The sequence below is a fragment of the Struthio camelus genome, chromosome 1 (genome assembly GCF_040807025.1).
Source record: "Struthio camelus isolate bStrCam1 chromosome 1, bStrCam1.hap1, whole genome shotgun sequence".
NCBI classification, from domain to species: Eukaryota; Metazoa; Chordata; class Aves; order Struthioniformes; family Struthionidae; genus Struthio; species Struthio camelus.
The window spans coordinates 22,550,964-22,569,653 of NC_090942.1; the positions used below are offsets into that span (position 1 = coordinate 22,550,964).

The 18,690-nt window shown below is 40.1% G+C and overlaps 1 protein-coding gene across 5 annotated transcripts in view; it reads left to right on the forward strand.

Annotated features, from left to right (window-relative positions):
* The first annotated feature begins 412 nt into the window (after positions 1–412).
* Positions 413–18,690, forward strand: part of MOV10L1 (Mov10 like RNA helicase 1) — a 42,466-nt gene continuing 24,188 nt past the window's right edge. For 2 of the 5 annotated variants that reach the window (XM_068931294.1, XM_068931310.1), the window contains exons 1-9: positions 431–716; positions 2,544–2,728; positions 10,492–10,648; positions 11,118–11,230; positions 12,073–12,263; positions 14,848–14,988; positions 15,928–16,169; positions 16,299–16,497; positions 18,424–18,618. In XM_068931294.1, coding sequence (XP_068787395.1) covers positions 629–716; positions 2,544–2,728; positions 10,492–10,648; positions 11,118–11,230; positions 12,073–12,263; positions 14,848–14,988; positions 15,928–16,169; positions 16,299–16,497; positions 18,424–18,618 — 1,511 coding nt within the window. In that variant the 5' untranslated portion in view covers positions 431–628. Of the gene's footprint in view, positions 717–2,543; positions 2,729–10,491; positions 10,649–11,117; positions 11,231–12,072; positions 12,264–14,847; positions 14,989–15,927; positions 16,170–16,298; positions 16,498–18,423; positions 18,619–18,690 lie in introns of all 5 variants that reach the window. The other 3 variants (XM_068931329.1, XM_068931303.1, XM_068931320.1) reach the window with 3 other exon arrangements.

Genomic DNA, 18,690 nt, shown 5'->3' on the forward strand with positions numbered 1-18,690 from the left:
GGGCACCGAGATTAAAGACAAATCTGTTCTCAGCAAGTTAGACGAACACAGCCTTCAAAGCCTTTTAAATGTCACAAATATTTTGGAAAAGCCTAATTTGCTCCAGATTGGCTTGCGCAGAATTGGACAACGTTGACTAGGTACAGACTGAACATTTAAACGGTCCCCGGCTGCGGGCGGAGGGGGGGGAGGAAGACCGGGGGGGTGGGTGGGAAGAGAGGTTGACGGGCGCCGCTGCCGAGGGCAGGGACAAGGCAGCGCGGCCTGCGGCGGGGCCGAGCGCGCCGCCACCCCAGCGCGGCATCGTTGCGGCGAGGGGGGAAGGGCCCTGCGCCACAGCGCACCGGGCTCGCCCTTGGGGCGCGTGGCCCGCCTGCCAGCGGCCTCCGACACGTCCAGCGGCGACGGAGGCGGGAAAGAGGCGTTGCCAGCGGTGGGGGAAGGGCCACATCAGCCTTTATCCTCTTCCTTCCCCCTCCCCCGCCCCGTGGCCCGGGAGTAGAGGCGGGCTCGCTCACGTGACTAGGAGCGAGGCGGGTGATTGGCTGGAGGCCTCGTGGTGGCCTGAAGCGCGGCCGTTAGGCGCACGTTGGCGGCGGTCTTGGTGGTGGGGTTGTTGTGCTTCGCGATGTTTCGGCTGCTGTCGAAGACGCTCTCCTACTTTTGGAGGCGTGCGAGTGACGAGGAAGGCCCAGATGGGAAGTGGGCGATCTCGGGTAGAAGTGTTCGGCCACGGCGTGGGTTTGTGGTGCTGGGAGTGGGAGCTACTTGCAGCTTTAAGCCGGTGGAGCGTGGCTCTGGTGCTGAGGGTGTTGGTGGCCTGCCTGTGTAGGGCTTGGTCTGTGCCTGTCCTTGCTTAAGGGAAGAGAGTAGAGGAACAGGAGAAGACTAGTTTTTGACCTGAAAGCACGTGGCAGTGTTCCTAAAAGATGTTTTTCATTACATCTTCTGAGTAGTTCTTATTGCTGTTACTCGTTAGTGTTGGGTGAGGTGTAAAAGGAGTGTTGTGATAGTGGGTGACAGGCTTGGATCACTTAGAATCCTGTATTCACAAATAAACCTCTTTCACCTCATTTCTGTTGGACTGTAAATGGTATAACTCATGCTTTGGGGTTCCAAAATGATGGTCATTTAAGGTACTTTTTAAAAAGAACATTCATGAATAATTCTTTTAAAAGTAGCACTATAATTAGACGTGTATGAGGAAAAAGGCATTGTTTTTTGTTATTTTCCTCTATCTGGTTCTAAAAAGACTTCTAAAACACTTTTTCCTCAGGTCACTTATGCTGTTCTGGGCCTGATTTTGCTTACTGTGTAATTGTGAGCAAGTTTCCATGTTGCATGGTTCACTTGATCACAAGTCCAGTGATAAACTTATTGGCTATTTTCAAATATGAATTTTTGTTAGAATCACATGGCTGTTGTTACACAAGCTCCCACTGGAATGTTTGTTTCTAAACCACTGTCTTTACGATTAGGTGCATAAAAATATGGAGGGTTGTGGTTTTTACAAGGCTGGAGACTTGCAGTGTTTCCTAGAGTGCTGTTAGTTTTTTTTTTTTTTTTTAAATACTATAAATTTTTAAAATTACAGTTTTCACCATTTGGATTTTTAACATTTATAATGGTAATATGTTTAGGTTGTAGGATAATAGTGGCCCTTTTTTGGATTGGATCAGGAGAGACGGGGAATGTGGGGATTTTTAAGTAATTCAGAGGAGCTTTTCAGACAACCTAAATAAACTCTAGGTTTCTTTGGTCAGCTGTAAGACAAACTGACTAGGATAAATGAAAAGGTATCTTGCAAATACTGCGTTATTCAAAGTAAACTACTTAGAAGTACTAAAAGCGAGAGAGAGAACTTGTATTAATAGCCTTGACTTTGACTGTAATTAATAACATCCGTTAGTGGTATAAACATATTTCAGTCCCGCTTTAGGCCTGAAGTAGTAGTACAGTAATGCTGAGTTATGTGATACGTAAATAGCTAGTATTTTTAATCTGTAAGGCTTGAAACGCGTGGGTCTCCAAAGGAACAGCACTGCTTCTCAGTTGTGATGCGTATTAACGATGATATCAAATGAACTACTCTTAAGAGTTCTGTTTGTTAGCGTCAGTGCTTGTTTACTTCTCCCACTGTCTGCGATATAGAAACCATAAATAAATTGCAAAAAATGCTTCAAACTGTTTCTTTTGCTGTGGAAAGTATTGAAAATAGTTGGCTCTTAGCTTTGGGGGGAAATTGTTTAGCTTGCACGCTTTTTAATCTTAAATTTTTAAAGGTATGTTTTTCATGGAGCTTGAAAAGAACATTGTGAAAACAAAATTGTTTGATTTAACCAGCTCTTTTCACTAGTGGAAAGCATGACTTATAAGAGAGTTAAACACAAAACTGATTAGTTGTCAAACTTGAAAAAAAACCCAACGATTTACAAGAGAATGACTTCTGGCGGTGATAGCACTTTAATAGCATTCCTTACTTTTTATGTAGTTCTGTGAATAACCAATCTGTCTTCATGCTAACGCTTTTTCTCTGGGTTCAGGTGATAAAGATTTAAAAACTGTACAAGGAGTAGTGACAAGATTTTGCCATGATTATGGGATGATAGATGACTTGATAATCTTCACAAACGATGCTGTCGTGAACAGTATGCTGTTGACTGTTGGACAGAAGGTTACTGCTACTGTTGAAGAGGACAAAATATCAAGTGGCTTGAAGGCCATTAGGGTAAGAGGTGAAAACAAGTGATAGTCTCACTTTTGCTGTGAAATAATTCTTTCAGACTTTCTTCTGGTAGTTACTATAGTTCTTATACTTCTGAATGGTACAAAAATAGCAGAAATTGCCAGTCCCTCACCTAATAGGGGAAAGGTGGGGTGTTTTTGTGGGGGGTTTTTGGGGTGGATTTTTTTACGTGTTTCCCTTAAAGTGTTACCTGTTTTAATACTTAGTTTCATATTCACCATATCCAGACTCAAATTCAAAAAATATTGTTTGTAATAACTACATCAGAATTTGTTTAATCATACCTAGTTAAAAATCTATATATACTTTTTTTTTTTTTTTAATTCATAGTCAATTTTATAAAGCTGCTCTGTGAACGGGTAGGAAGACAAGCACAGTGGCGCTGCAGAAAAGCAAGCTTATGAAAGGGAGTAAGAAGACAAGTTTCTGAACCTCTTGTTGTCTAGGGCAGGAAAAAAAAAAAGAACTAAAGAATGTCACAGAGACTTGTTTAGAAGATGTATAGATTTTTGGTGCTGGTTTTACTCAACACTTCTGTAAACCTACTTCAAGCTTGATAGTCTGTTGCTTCAACTTGAAGCTGCTGTAATTTTCTTAAATCATACAGCCTGAACTCTCAGGTCGCTGTAATAGCATCTCTTACTCAGTCTAGCTCTTGTACACCATCTGCCCTTCCTAGTTTGGGTATTACATAAATAAGACTCTGGGATTTCAAACGCTAACATTAGCGCAGAAGCAGCTGCCAACTGCTGCATAGTAGAGAACCCACCTTTCTGGCTTCTGTCCAGCGGGCTTAGCTATTATGCTTTGAGTATAGGCCTGGACTAGGGTACTTAGCAGTAAACTCTCCCTGAACAAAAGTTTAAACCAAAGCAAGTAGATCTAGCTGGACTCAAGCTGTCCGTTCAGCGCTGATCTCAGTATATTTCTGTAGTTTATAAGTTCATTTTAATTTTGTAGTAAGTATTTTATGATAAAGAATCTTTTTAACTCATGTGTTTTGTAAAGGACTTAATCAAACAGAATGGCTTCAGGCCTAAAATTTCAGATAATGATTAGGAAAGCTATTCTAATGTTTCTGGTGATCTTGCTAATAAAGTTCTAATACACCGTTACAGTATGACTTAAGTTACTAGATGGAAGAGTTCATTATTACTATTTTTTTACTACACTCTATGGGTATATGGTCCCATATAAACTGGGGAAAGGAAGTCAAAATCCTGTACAGATTAGTATATACCGTTTCTAATTTTTCATGCCTCACTTTTGTGTCTCATCTCAACTTCAGAGATGTTTTAGTCAGCAGTTTTCAGACATAACCATCTATTTTATAGAAGTGAGTTTGTATTATGTTGATACACATTGCAGTTTTGTTGACGTTGAGCGAAGTGTATCAGTAGGGTGAGTTACAGTTCGTTGCTCCCAGTGATGCAAGCTGTTTCAGTTACGCGTTGTACAATTTTCAAAATTAGTCTGTTGACGAGTCCTGATGCTGTTCACTTTAATGATAAGTAGAGACATCTTTCTAAAATACTCTTCCACCTGTCGTTCTCGGACTACTTTTCGCTTATGTCCTGTTGGGCTTGGCTCTTATATTCCCTTGATAAGCTTGAGCAGATGAAGCTAGATTGGATTTCTGTGCGTGTTCTTCTTGAAAATAGCTTGAAGGCTTGTAAGTCGGGGTCTGAATGTCAGGGGAGGTGTTGACGTATCCAAGGTTGGACAGTGCTGCTTCTCCTTCTCCCTCCGACCCTATCCCCCGTCGAACTTTGAGGACTTGATTCAGCTCTTTTAACTTGCTAGGTGTCTGGAAGTCAAGCTAAAACTACTGTAAACTACTGAACACTAGAAAATCTGGGGGGTTGCATGTATGCATGTGAAGAGGCCCCTGCAGTGCATCTGTGATGTGCAGGGCATGTAACTGTTCTCGTGTCATTGCTGCATGAACATCTAATGGAGAGAACAATGAATATTGTGGAAGGCTGTACATGTACATAGAGCTTACATGCACATCTATGACTGTGTGACTATAATGGAAAAGGTAACACCAGCTGTTGCTGATGCTTGGTTTTTGAAGAGCTGCTGTTTTAGCCAGCAGAATATCTTTAAGCAATGATCGAATACCACTGTAGACTGCCTTATGAGTGACAACCCAAATAGCTTAGAGAGGCTAGAATGTGTTGTATTAGGTCTTCCCTTCCTGCTGCTACAAGGATGCTTTAATATGACTCTGCATGAATCGTGTGCATGAAAGGGAAATGAGTGAATTTACCCTCTGGAAAAGTTGCCTCCTATGAATCACATGTTGTCACAGAGTAGTTGGGGTTGGAAGGGACCTCTGGAGATCATCTCATCCAACTCCCCTGCTCAAGCAGGGTCAGCTACAGCAGGTTGCCCAGGACCGTATGCAGTCAGGTTTTGAATATCTCTAAGGACGGAGACTCTACAAATTCTCTGGGCAACCTGTTCCAGTGTTCAGCCAGCCTCACAGTAAAGAATTGTTTTCTTGTGTTTAAGTGGGATTTGCTGTGTTTCCGTTTGTGCCCGTTGCCTCTGGTCGTTGGACACCCCTGAGAAGAGCCTAGCCCTCTCCTCTTGACACCCTCCCATCAGATACTTACCAACACTGGCGCTTCTTGCTGGCCTTCTCCAGGCTAAATAGTCCGTGCTCTCTTGACCTCTGCTCGTACAAGACGTGCTCCAGTCCATTAATCATCTTTGTGGCCCTTCGCTGGACTTGTTCCAGTAAATCAATGCCTCTTGTGTTGAGGAGCCCAGAAGAGGACACCGCACTCCAGATGTGGCCTCACCGTTCTGAGGAGAGGGGAGGGCTCACCTCTCTTGACCTGCTGGCAGTGCTACTGTTGATGCATCCCAGGATATCGTTGGCCGCCTTTGCCACAAGGATTCCCATGTTCGACTTGTCTGCCAAGACAGGGATTCCTGATGGCCAGCCTTGCCGGTGAAGACCATGGCAAGGAAGGCTTTCAGTGCTTCCGCCTTTTCTGTGCCCTTTGTCAAAAGGGCTTCTGCCCCATTTATCAGTGGGCCCACATTTTCGCTATCCTTCCTTTTGCTGCTGTTGTACTTGTAGAAGCCTTTCCTGTTGCCCTTCACATTCCTAGTCTGTTTCAACTCCAGGTGGGCTTTAGCTCTCCTAATCCCATCCCTGCATGCCCAGACACTGTCTCTATATTCCTCCTAGGTTACCTGTCCCTGCTTCCATGTCTTGTATGCTCATTTTTATTTCTGAGCTTAGTCAGGAGCTCCTTGTTTGTTCATCCGTGCAGGCCTCCTGCTGCCTTTACTTGATCCCTTCTTGTCGGGATGGACTGTTCATGAGCTTGGAGGAGATAATCCTTGAATATCAGCCAGCGCTCTTGGACCCCTCTTTGTTCCAGGGCCATGTCCCATGGGATTCTTCCAAGCAGGTTCCTGAAGAGGTTGAAGTCTGCTGTCCTGAAGTCCAGAGCTGTGATCCTGCTTTTTTGCCTTGCTCCTTCCTCTCAGGATCCTGAACTCCACCCTCTTGTGGCCACAGCCAAGGCTGCCCCCAACTTCGTATCTCCAACGTGTTCTTCCTTGTTTGTAAGTATGAGGTCCAGGAGGAGCTCCTCTCCTTATTGGCTCCTTGATCACCTGTGTTAGAAATTTGTTAGAGCACTCCAAAAATCTCCTGGGTTGCTGTGTTGTCCCTTTAACGGATGTGATTTGAGGACTACAGATGTTAATTTTGTTTGTAACAGATGTGCATTTTGTTTGATTTATGTATCTCATCTTTTTGCCTTGATTTTAAAAATATCCATGGGATTTAAAGCTGTAACTTCAAGCAATCGCTGTAGCTGTAAATCTTAGCAAAGGTTCTATATCTGCTTATTGTATAAATAAGAAACCAGTGCAAAATGCTGGCTACCTGCTGAAAGCTGTTTTGTAATCATTGTTCATTAATGATAAACTTACTTTTCAGTTGAAAATGATGTCTCTCTGTGCGTGAGATGAACGCCAGGATGATGGGGCAAACAGACTGGATGAAATTCATTGCATGAAATGCATGTGATAAATCCCTCCCTAGAGGGTGAGCTTAAAATAAATGCAAGTCTCCAAGAAATTTTTAATAGTAGAGTTGAAAGTAATTCTACTGTGTCTAATAAGATGAATTTGATTAGTATTGTGACCTCTGAAGTAGCAATAGATAGAGGAGAAAACAACAAAAAAATCGAGTTAGTCTTTTATGATTTTGTGTGATTATAGACTTTATAAATCTATAGACTATTGAGGAAATGCAGTAAAGTTGCTTGAACAGATGTTTTTCAAGCTCACATTGCTGGTTTGGTAGTAACAACTGATCTCATGAAAACTATTTTTGAGACATTAGCAGTTCATAACAATCGTTTGAGGGTTGCTTATATTTTTAATCTGAATTTTAGACATCTGTTTTATATATTTGATTTCAGGAGAATTTCAGATGTTGCATGCTTCCATTTTTTTTTTGTTGTGCTCTGTCCCTCCTTTTACTCAAAATAGCAACAAGAACAATTCCTGAAGGCTGAAGTAAATAAAATATTTCAAATTAAAAATTAAAACTACATAGGAGAGGAACATTAAGTAGTAAAATGAACTTCATTTACATGCAGAATTTTGAGGGAGTTTCTCTTAGCAAATCCATTTCATTTTGAAACCAGTACAGTTTTATTTGGTTAAATGAAACTAAGGGAAGAATGTCGGTGGGAGGAGAGTTTGTGATCTTCTAAGAAGCATTCAAGAAGATATAGGTGAAAGTCTCGCTTTTAATATATTACAAGTTTTAGTGCTACCAAAAAAAACTAGCATCTCGTGAGATAACCTCTTATTTTGTCATTGTTTTAGCAGAATGAATTCCCTGCATGAAAACTAAACAGGGGAAATCTTGAAAGCATTTTCAGTGTTGGTCAGTAAAACAATACTTGTACACGCAGTTGAAAGTTAAGTATTTAAATCTTTGTTCTCCTTCCTGCTGACTGGCAGCTTTTCCAATATTGAAATATTGCTATCATCCCAAAATGCATAAACCTGATTACTTGAGGAACCGCATAAGGATCTCCAAAAGAGGTAGCATATTTTAGCAAGCGTGGCATGTTTCACTGAATGTACTAGATGAGGGGCTTTTCAGGAGTAGCAGGGATGAACGCGATGATTCATCCTCTTCCTGTTTTTGAAGAGCCACAGGGCATGTAGGCATCCAAACGATGTTTCCTGGTAATGATTAGGTTTTAATTGGGCTTAGCAGCTTGGAGCCAAGTTTATACCTAAGCCTGGCTAGAAAGCTTAAGTCCCAAGGCAGACTTAGTTCAATAAGCAAAGAGACAAAGTTCCTTTCTGAGTAAGCAGTAGTCTGTGGGCCCTTGAAAATAAAGGGAAAATGCTATAGCTTCTTTTTGAAGACACAAGAGGATAAAATAAATCTAGATTACTCTGGAGCAAGAATAATCATGACTAAATTGACTTGCTGTATAAGGATTCCCAAAGTTCTTTATTTTCTCTAATGATGTAAAAAGTCTAGTTCAGGAGAACAGCACTGGTCTGCCTTCTCCAAAGGGAATGTTCTGACTACTTGGATAAAAGCTGAACTCATTCTGTGCTCTGTAGTCTAATAAATCTCGAATAGTTTTCTATACAGTGGCACAAATCTGAGGTGCACTAAGAGTGATACTTTGAACAGCCAGCTGTATTTCAACCATAGTCTTTAATGGGAGGAGGGAAGTAATTTTTTAATCTCCTAGGCAGAGGAAGAAAATCTTGTGCAATTATTCAAAATGACCAAAAAGTTTTATGGGCGCCAACACAATCGCCTTTCTTCCAAAACTGAGATCCTACCATGTGGATCCTACTTATTTTGGTTTTGTGCTTTTGATTAAAAAGGTGACCTAGAAGATACTCCTCTGCTTTCGGAAAGGGATGCAAGCTCTACAGCCAAAGTGCTGCCAACTAGCAGCCTTGAGTAGAGTCTAGGAAAGTGCAATTTCAACTTCTCTGCTGCCTGGTGTTTTCGTGTTGTCTACTTTCAGGAAGGCTATGTCGATCTTAGGTGGCCCCATGTTCAGCGTACTCCTTGAGTCCTGTTCAGAGATGCTGACTTGCCTTGTCTGTGTTGTAAAGACCCTTGCTCAGGATTTTGCATTTTACTTTATTTGAGATCAAGTGTAAAGGTCTCTGCATTGAACTGATAACAATTCTGCTGCAGACCCAAGCAGGCTTTCTCTGAGGTGATAGGGAGGCCATTTGAGCTAGTGCTTGGAATAACTACAGTTTTACTAATAGACAAAATTAAGTTGTGAAAAAACTTCCCAACCTCATTTTTCTTTTGTTTAATGTGCGGTTTTCTGTGTAACTGCTTATCCAGACTGTACTCATATAAAACAAATTGCTTGAAGCAGTTTCATCTTCTAGGGTGTTCTTGGTGAATCTGAAGACGTGTCTGTCAGACTAGAGCAAACTGGTAGGGGGGTTTTTTGTTTTCTTTTTAACAGATGATTGAAAGAGGTGCCATAAAACAATTGCATTTTTCAATGCGATATAATACTGACTGACAAAAAAACATAGTTACCTATGTAGTTCAGTGTTTGCAAACTCTGAATTAAAGGTGCATTTATGCTATTTATTACCGTCTTGAGCGGTATTATTTACTTTGTTAAACTAAATAAATCCTATATAGCGTTTAGGATCATAGGATAGTTCGGATTGGACGGGACCTCTGGATTATCTCGAGTTGAACCTTTTGCTCAAAGCAGCGTCAGCTTGAGGTCAGATGCAGATGATTCAGGGTTTTATCCGGCCAGGTCTTGAAAACCTCCAAGGATGGAGGGAGACTGCACAACCTCTCTGAGCAGCTTCTTGCAATGCTCAGCATTTTTCACAGTGAAAAAATTTCTCCTTGTATCTAGTTTGAACAGCTCTTGATTCAATCTTTGTCTATTGTCCCTTGTCCTCCTGCCAGACCGCGCTCTGAAGAGCTTGGCCCTGTGTTCTCAATGGCCTCCCTGTAGGTGCTCAGGGCTGCTTTTCAGTCCTTCTGAAAACTTCTCTTCTCCAGGCTGAACAAGACCAGCTCCCTCAGCCTTTCTTCACAGGGCGAGTGCTCTGGCCTGGCTGTTGCAGTGGTCCTCTGCTGAACTTGCTCCAGTTGACTGATGTTTTTTCTGGGGTGGGGGGAGTAGTGGGGGGACGGCAAACCCGGCACTCAGTTTCTTATTTTGATTGTGAATTTTTAAACATTTGGTTTTCTGACTGTAAGGTTATGTGGAATGTGAGAACATCTGGTTGATTAAGGTTATCTGATCAAAGATTTCTTCAGTGCAAAAGGGATAACGAGTAGAAGGGGAAGCCAGAAACAAAACACACAGACTCAGACCTGAAAGACAAGAGGAAAGTTCCCCCTGTCAGTGTTAAGATAAATGTTAGGATAGACATAAGGCAAGAGGAAGGAAGAGAGATTTGACAAACCAACATGTAATTGTAGTAGTTGTCAGTGCTGAAGCGTATAGCATACTTAAAAGGGACGTTATTTACTGTTTACTGCCTGTGTCTTTGTCTACAGAATGAACAGCTAAAATGAATGTAAAATTGTCTAATAAGAAGCTTGGCTTTCAGAAGCAGCTGAAATTCTGGTATTTGTAATAGTAATATGTTTTACTTTGTGCTTTATAGAATAAACCTATACAGTAGCAGCTATTTGAATGTTGGGATTTTTTTTTTTTTTGTATTATTAGGTAGAAGCAATCCAGAACACATGGGGAGATTCCAGTCCTACTTATCATGCTTCTGAAATGAACACAAAACTACTAATTGGTAATATTACCTTTCTCTCTAAGGATGGTGGCTATATTAATCAGAAAACTTTTTTTGCAATGGAAGATGTTTGTGAAGGTATGTAGAGGCTTTCTTGTTTGTGTGCTTTTCCTTTATTTTTTTTATATATATATATATATATATATGTATATATATATATGCGCATGCACACACACACATCTATATATATAATACATATGGAGGTATCTTCTGCTAAATGTGTAGTCTGCATCCCAAAAAAGTTCTAACAGAGCGTATGAGTGAAGGAAATGTAAGGATTGGATGAAGAAAGATACCTGTTCATTCTCACTGAGCGTAATTTACATATAGTCCTGATGTAAGCAAGTATATTTTCCACTGGCATCTCATTTGTACTTTGGCATAACCTACAGAGGATGGGAAGAGTAGAAAAGAGAAGTTTAAGATCTCAGTCAGTCTGAATAATGCATTGTTCTGGCTGACTTTTTAACTTAAAGTAGCTCCATATGGGAGTAATGTTTAATTGCTACTGAAGGCATTCACTTGAAAAACGTTCTGTTTCATATAGGTTTCGAGCCCTATAAAGGTGACTGGGTGCAAGCTAAATATTTTATTAACCCAACAACATGGAGCAGTGAAGCAGTTGCTGTAAAACCTTTGAGATATAAGCGAGTGGACAAAGTAGGTGTTTGTGTGTTGATTTTGGCGAGAAGTCTTGTGTGATGTGCAGGTTTTTGGGGGTATTCTTAAGTTGTTGATATTAGTACGTCTCTCATATCACACCTTTAATTAAAAGAGCCAATATGCTGACTCATCTATTTGTAGGAGTACTTCTATAATAACAAAGCTGTTTGAAAAAGCATACCTGTTTTAGTTAGAGCAGGATGAGTAGCTGCCACTTCCTGGCTATCGATTGTTATTTTGGATGCTTACTGTGTTTTTAGTTATGCATTTTCAAGTTAGATTTTATTTTTTATAAATATTGAATATTATTACTTAAAGACTATGAGATGTTATGTTTTGTTTGTCCAAATATTTTTCACTTTAAAAGGTAATTGTCCATTTTTTTATTCTGCTGAAAATATTTATTCCCTCTGTGTATACATATATTGTTTTTATGAATTACTGTGTCTGACAATTTTATATCCTGAATAATATCTGCTTGTCAACCATATGACCTTTGTTTTTTTTTTCCTTCCTCTTGTGATTGTTAGAATTGAAGTATAAATTAGATCTAAGTTTCAAGATAGGTATCACAATGAAGTCAAATGCACATATTGTAGCATATGCTTAAGTGGAACCTAACGCTTATCTAAAATGCTTCTGTTTGTTGTTGGTTTTTTTTTTTAATCTAAAGACAAACAATGATGAGGGATTAGAGCTCCCTTGAATAACTGAAATTTAGATTGTGTTCTGTTAATGCGTAATACTAGTACGACTGCTGCAGAAAACAACATAGTGCTAGTATACCTGTTAGCTTAAGTAAACAATACCAAGTAAGACCAAATAACAAACTGTTACAGGTTCGTATTTCCAGCATGTGTGGAAGAAGTGGTGCAATAGATGAGAGTATATTTTTCACTTTGGATTCAGTGAGACTTCCTGATGGTTATTCGCCTTGTGTACATGATCTCGTGAATGTGATAGTGGTGGAGAGTAATCAGTCATGTTATATTTGGAGAGCTCTCTGTTTGGCTCCAGTCGACCAAAATGGGTAACGTTCATTCTCTTATTCTCTTTCTACTTGCTAACAACTAGAGGTGAGTTGTAATTATACATGTAAACTTTGTAGTGCCTGTTAAACAAGTAATGCTGTGGTTTAGTGTTGTCCAGTGTTTGGCTAGAAGGCATGACAGATCATTGGGAAGATCATAGAGCAGTATGTTTTGACCTGTTTGTTTTCCTCTTCCTTTGAGGAGGTGGGAACATCCACACTCCTTAGAAAAGGAAAACCAGTGGCAATGGAGCTCAGTGATATAGCTAGGCAAGGAAGAAATTTTTCAGTTTCATTAGAAAAATGCCAAGCCCGTGATCCTTTGTTGTGCGTCCTGTAATCTGTGTTATTTTGCTAGTGAGAACCTCATTACTTGAAAACGGAATGAAACTATTGCAGTGAAACTGCTGTGAAATTGATGTATCCTTTAATCTATTTTTGCTTAAATGTAGATCTTCAGGAGGAAACATACTGAGTAATTCTTCAGATCTATGCTAAACAAAATAGTTGAATGACCTTAAATAATAGAGATTTGTTAAGTTTGCAAATATCATCACACTCAGAGGTTCCGCAAGCACTTCAGATGGCTAATTTGATCCAGGGAGGATCAAGGCAGATTGCAGAAGAGGTTGGAAAAAATAGGTGTTATTCAGCATGAGGAAGAAGCCAAACTTTGTGCTCAAGCAGAAATAATCAACTGCACAAATGTAGAATGAGAAACAACTGCTTGGTAGCAGTTTAGAAGGAAAGATCCAGAGTTTGTGGCTCATGAGTTCAAGTGTCTGTCCTTTGAAAAACACAAATACCACCCAAGTGTGCTGAAGTCGGGATGTTATCTGTAAAATTTGTCATTCTCGGTGCTGATAAGCTTTGACAAGATTGTCGAGTCTGATATGGGAGACCCAAAAAAAAAAAAAAAAAAAAGCGTGGACCAGTGGGAGAGTCTAAAGGAGAGCAGGACGTTCATTCACATATCTAGGAACCATAGTCTTTGGGGGAACGTGCCTTGTTCCATCTCTAGGAAAGATGGCTAAAGGCAGTACATAGATCTTCAAAGCAGTTAAGAAGAATGGAGGGAGCTCTGTTTTACTGAAGATAATGTACAATATAATAGGCTTCAGTTATACTTAGCTGTAAGTGTGCATGTTTAATGTCTAACCTGACCTTTCCTCATAGGAAGGAGAAATACTGAAAGAGGTTCTGTTGTGTTGGAATTGAAAGAGAGCTATGGAATTACCTCTGAAGGTTAGAAACATGTCAGACCAATCTTGTCAGCAGTCATTTTGGTATAGTTGCCTATCCCTTTCTCTGCCTCATGTCAAGTCAGAAGTCGGATGGCCTCTCAGAAACGTAAAAGACATCTCGAGTCAAGTGCCTGAGCAGTACGTCATGTTACAGATGGTACTTCACTAATGAAGGTCACTTGCAGTGGCAGAACTTTATTGTAGCTTCAGGAGCGCAGGGTTTTATTTTGTTTTTGTTTGTTTGTTTTTTGCCTTAACGCAACTGCAGTTTGTTCACCCGTTTTTCCAGTTGGACCTGTGTTTAATCACTGATGGACTGTCCCCAGAAAATTAGAACTAAAGCCTAATTATAAAAGTAGACTTTATGCTTGTTTTGTCAATTTTGGCTTATTTTCTAGTATATCAAAAACTGAGGCAGGATCAACTGCACTGGGAGACGTCTCGTGGGCTTTCAGAGTAAACTGTGACATAGTTGATAAAGAGTAGCTGCAGAAATGTTCTACTTTAATGCCTTAGGTAACTAAGGAGTGCATAAGGCGTGTAAATATTGGAGAGGTCTTTAAGATAAATTCCAAGTGTGTTAGTGCCATTCTGCTCTCTAACTGAATAGCTTATTAACCGTAGGATAAAAACACCACTTTTAAAACTCTGTTCTTCACATAGCTGAGACTGAGAGGTTACAGTCGCTGCCTCAGAGAAAAGTGTGTGACTTCAATTTGATAGGCTTTTTTGTCAGTAGTATGTGCAGTGGTGTTTAAGGATGCTTCGTGGGTTTTTTTAGCCTGTTTCAATTATTTTTTCCTCAGTTTCCTGCTTCAGATTGTAGCCATAGGCAGAAGACATGATAAGCAGGTGCTTTGGGTACATGCTCAAACATCACAGAAAAAGGAAATCAGCCAGCGTTCTCCAGTCTAGTCGTCTTCTCTCCTAAGCTCCAGTACTAAGCAGGACTCTTGCTAAGGACTTGGCTCTTTGTTGCTGTCTCTTGGTTCAGCTCTGAAAGAGATCCACAGGACCTACTAGCTTCAGTTGCCGTTTGTCTCAGCTCTTCAGCAAAGATCAGCTAGCTTCTGAATCGTTTTAATCTTGTAATCAAAATTTTTTTGCCCTGGTGTATTGTGTTGCTGTGTAAAGGCTTGTTTTTGAATTGCTGCTTCAACTAGTAAAGGTAACCTGGTGGTTTTACAAGTATAAGTAGCTGAAAGTACCCTCTCATGTGTTTCCTCTTAAATTCTGGGGCAATGTTTTAGTCTAGTAATTCCTAAACTTGTGCTGAATTGAAGCTATTTCCTGAGTCTGTCTGTTTCAGATTCACTGTATATAATTCTGTCTTCTTACAGACTATCTCAGTCTAATGGAGTGAATCTGGATGAGCCTTATGAAGACTTAATGAGAGACAAAGGAGGGTTGGAGGTATCAAGAATGACAAATTTTGGAACTCTGAAGCAGGGGGAATCCAAAAGCATGATCATTTGGATAGAGTAAGCCCTTTGAGTTGTTCTAAGCTTTCTTCCTTTCCACCATTCCATAGTCTGTACACCTGTCCTTCATACAGAAGCCTCCCATAGTTGGTTCTTGTGGTTTATAGCCTTCAGGAAACCCCCACATGTAATGGAATTAAAGAGGATTTTATATTGGGCTTAATGACATTAGGATGGTCTTTTATTGAGCAGACCTCTTGCAGATAGTGGTCTGAGGCTCTCCTGTGAGATTCTTTTCAATCCTAATAAAATCCTTCCTGGAATGAAGACTAAAGTAAATGCTTTCCTTTGTGTAGGTATGTTTAAATTAAGCTACAGGTATGCTGTGTTGCCCAGAATGTTAGGACAAGGAGACTCCTGCATGCTTGCACACTAAAAGCAGCCCTTTTGGGTTCCCCCCCACCCCGCCCCCTTCCCTTAAGCTTGGATGCTGGAGAACTATTTTGGTGTATCCTTGGGATTTTTGGGGGGGGGGGGGGGGGGGAGTTTGGGAGTGAGGTATGGGTTGTGGGTTTTGTGGTGTTACAGTGTGTTGTTTTTTGTTTCGGTTTTTATTTTTGTTTTCTACTTCTGGGCTTAGAGGCTTAAATGAGGTCAGACCTGAACGGCCTCCATTTTGTTGCTAATTTTTTTTTTTTTCCTACAAGTTAATTACCTGTGATGAATTTTAAGTTACAATAGCTTTTTTTAATGCACAGTATTTCCGTATGCTTATTGCTGGTTCTCTTACGAGTGTTAACCTGTAAGTATTAACATCTAGGAGAGGTTTTAGTTCTCATGAGTGAAAATTTGCCAAGCAATATGTTTCTGATAGTGGTTATGAAATAATGGTAAACTGACGTACTGTAGACTGTTGTGTTTGACTTCAGGTAGAATTATGCTTCTCAAGAACATTAACTATGCATTTAATCATATAATTAACTCCATAACTGCTTATAGGAATAAAGGGAGTGTACCACAGTCCTTAATCAGCTGCAGATTAGCTGGATGGGTAAAACACAAGCAATTCCATTTTCAAATTCCTCAAAAATGCCAGAACGATTCAGCAGTGTATTTCTCATCTCTTCCAATAAATGAAGAAAATGTCTCAAAAGCTGCAGTTAATTCCTGTAGTGACAGCAGAGGAACAACATATGAGTCATTGAACAGTACACCCATTATGAAGCATGGAGACATTCCAGGTAGAGTGATATTTTAATGTTTGAATACTGAGTGTTTAACTCCTCAGAGGCTTGGAGCGTTTTTGGGACTTGCCTATGCCAGCTATAGCAATTGTGATAATAGAACCTATTGTAATCTATCTACTACAGCAGGAATTAATTCTCAGGATCTAAATTTATCAAGGAAAACTGAAAACTTTTCCATGGCAGAAAATGAAAATTCACGTAATGGAGCAAATGAGCAAAGAGAAGAAGTGGAAGAACAGTCCATAAATGAGGCTAGTATTACTGGGGAAATTGTCATACCACCGGGTGGAAAAAAATTCATGGTGATTGTATGCACTGCCACGTAAGTATTTCTTTGTTCTGACCTAACGTAGCGGAAACAAGTCTTAAAAGCTAACTTAATACTTCCCTTATTTTTGGCACAGTTCCTCTTTGATGTAGTATAAAGGAAATCAGTATATATTAGCAAATGATGTAGATCTCTATACTAGAGCTTGAAAGTAGTTAGCGTTTTCAACACGTGATTCTGATTTTTGTCCGAAGAAAACGGTGGTAATAGCGAATGAAGAAATACAGTGGGAGTAGATAACTTCAGTAGAAATGGAAATAAGATGAAGAAAACGCCTACAGCTGGTTATATTCTATTTGGAAACTCGATTGCTCCATGAGCACTACAGTTGGTGCAGATTTCCTGTAGATTTCTGTCTGTAATGTTTCTTTCAGTCTCAGTACCCTGAAATCATTTTCAAGCCCCTGTCCAAATTTCTGAACTTCTGTCCTGTGATAATGAATGCTGGTCAGCTATGCTGGGGGAATAACGTATTCCTTCCCTCAAAGTATTGTTCACAGGGGGAAATAGCTTTCAGATCTTAGAAAGCCCTTGAAAAACAAGAGTGCTTTGCTGTGCAAAAGTATATGTTGAAGTTGGTTAAGAATAAAGTTTTGCACAGATTGTATGAGCTCTTTCAGCATTCAAGAAGGTGCCTCATGCTAGAAAGCTTACTTTCACAGACTTTTTGGGTATTTCGAGCCGTGCCTCTACGAATTCTGTGTACCGTCTCTGTTGATCCTTGTGATCATCAAATGAAAGTTGGGTGGGGAAAACAAAGTGTTTCCATTCTGCAAAGCAACTTTCAGATTTCTTCTGCTCCGTTTTGAATGGTGACACAGAGGGTTGCAATTCATGTAGGAGGATTATTTAGCTCCAGTTTCAGAGGTAATCTGTAGGTGGGGCCTGCCTTTGCAGAGAAAGGCATGCATATAATGAACAACGTATTTTTCACTGTAGAACTCTAAATGTCACAACTTCTGAGAAACTTGTAATAGTAAAAAACCATCCACACAACTCCATAGAATGCAGCATGAAGGTTTAACAAGTATTTGCTGACTTTTGCACTTAGACTATAGAGACTAAAAATCTAAACTGTCTGCAACTGGTCTAGTTTACGTACTGAGCTGGGCTACCTTTACGCCGAGTAGGTCATGTTAGTTGGCAGGGAAGGTGGTACTCCTGCCAAAAGAAAAATAAGCTGGAATCCTCTCAGGATACTTTTATTTCAGGTGCATAGTGACAGCACTGGACTGTGTCCTTAGTGCTAAGGAGAGAATTTGGCTCTAGGTTGTGCTGGGATGAATTCAGTAAGGGATTCCAAAGCAGGTGGTGTGTGCAAATACCTTTTGGTCTTAAGTTCCTTAGAACATGACTTGAAGAAACTGATTCCCTGTGATCTTTTCCATCTGTCACTCCCCAAACCTTGCTTGCACATATGAAGTGTTGTTCTTCAAAAGATAAAGAATCACTTCTTCCTTCTTCACTAGGTATATTTGCAGTTAAGTTCAGTTCTGAGTAGCCTTGAGCAAAGTGGGGGGGAAAGCTGCTGCTGCTGCACACAGTGAAGGGATATACTGCAGGTTCCTTTAATGGAAATGTTTGGCTTATCTCTTTCAGTTAGAGTAAATACAACATATTTCTAGTGACAGAATTATTATTTTTGTACCTAGCGTGTCAAGGAGGAGATGCTGTTTGATATCTAGGCTCTTTTTGATGAAAAAGGGGTTTTTAAGTTTGTTTTTGCTGTGTAAGACAGCTGATGGCTGGACTGCACTCAAGGTGGGGAGTGAATGTTGAGGAGTTACCCTAAATTATCGGTTCTCATATGTTACAGAAAAGAGTTACTGCATTTTAATTAAAAAAAATAAATACTTACAGCTGGGGAAAAGGAAGGGAAAATATCATGGTTTTAAGAACCTAACTTTTGCTTGCTTGAAGAAATCCTGGATACAATAAAGAACTCCTGTTGCTTGATTTTTCTGACTTTATTATTGGACGCTATATTGAAACAACTGTAACTAATGAAGAAGAATCAATAATAGCACCTGTGGAACCATTTTCTCCAAGAAAGCCTGAAATTATTTCAGTACCTCAGCAGAGGAAGACAACAGTGGTTGCAACTAAATACAGAAGGTACTGTGAATTAGAGCAAAAATAAAAACCTTAGCAGCGCCAAACACAATAGTAATGAATATCTCTGTTCTG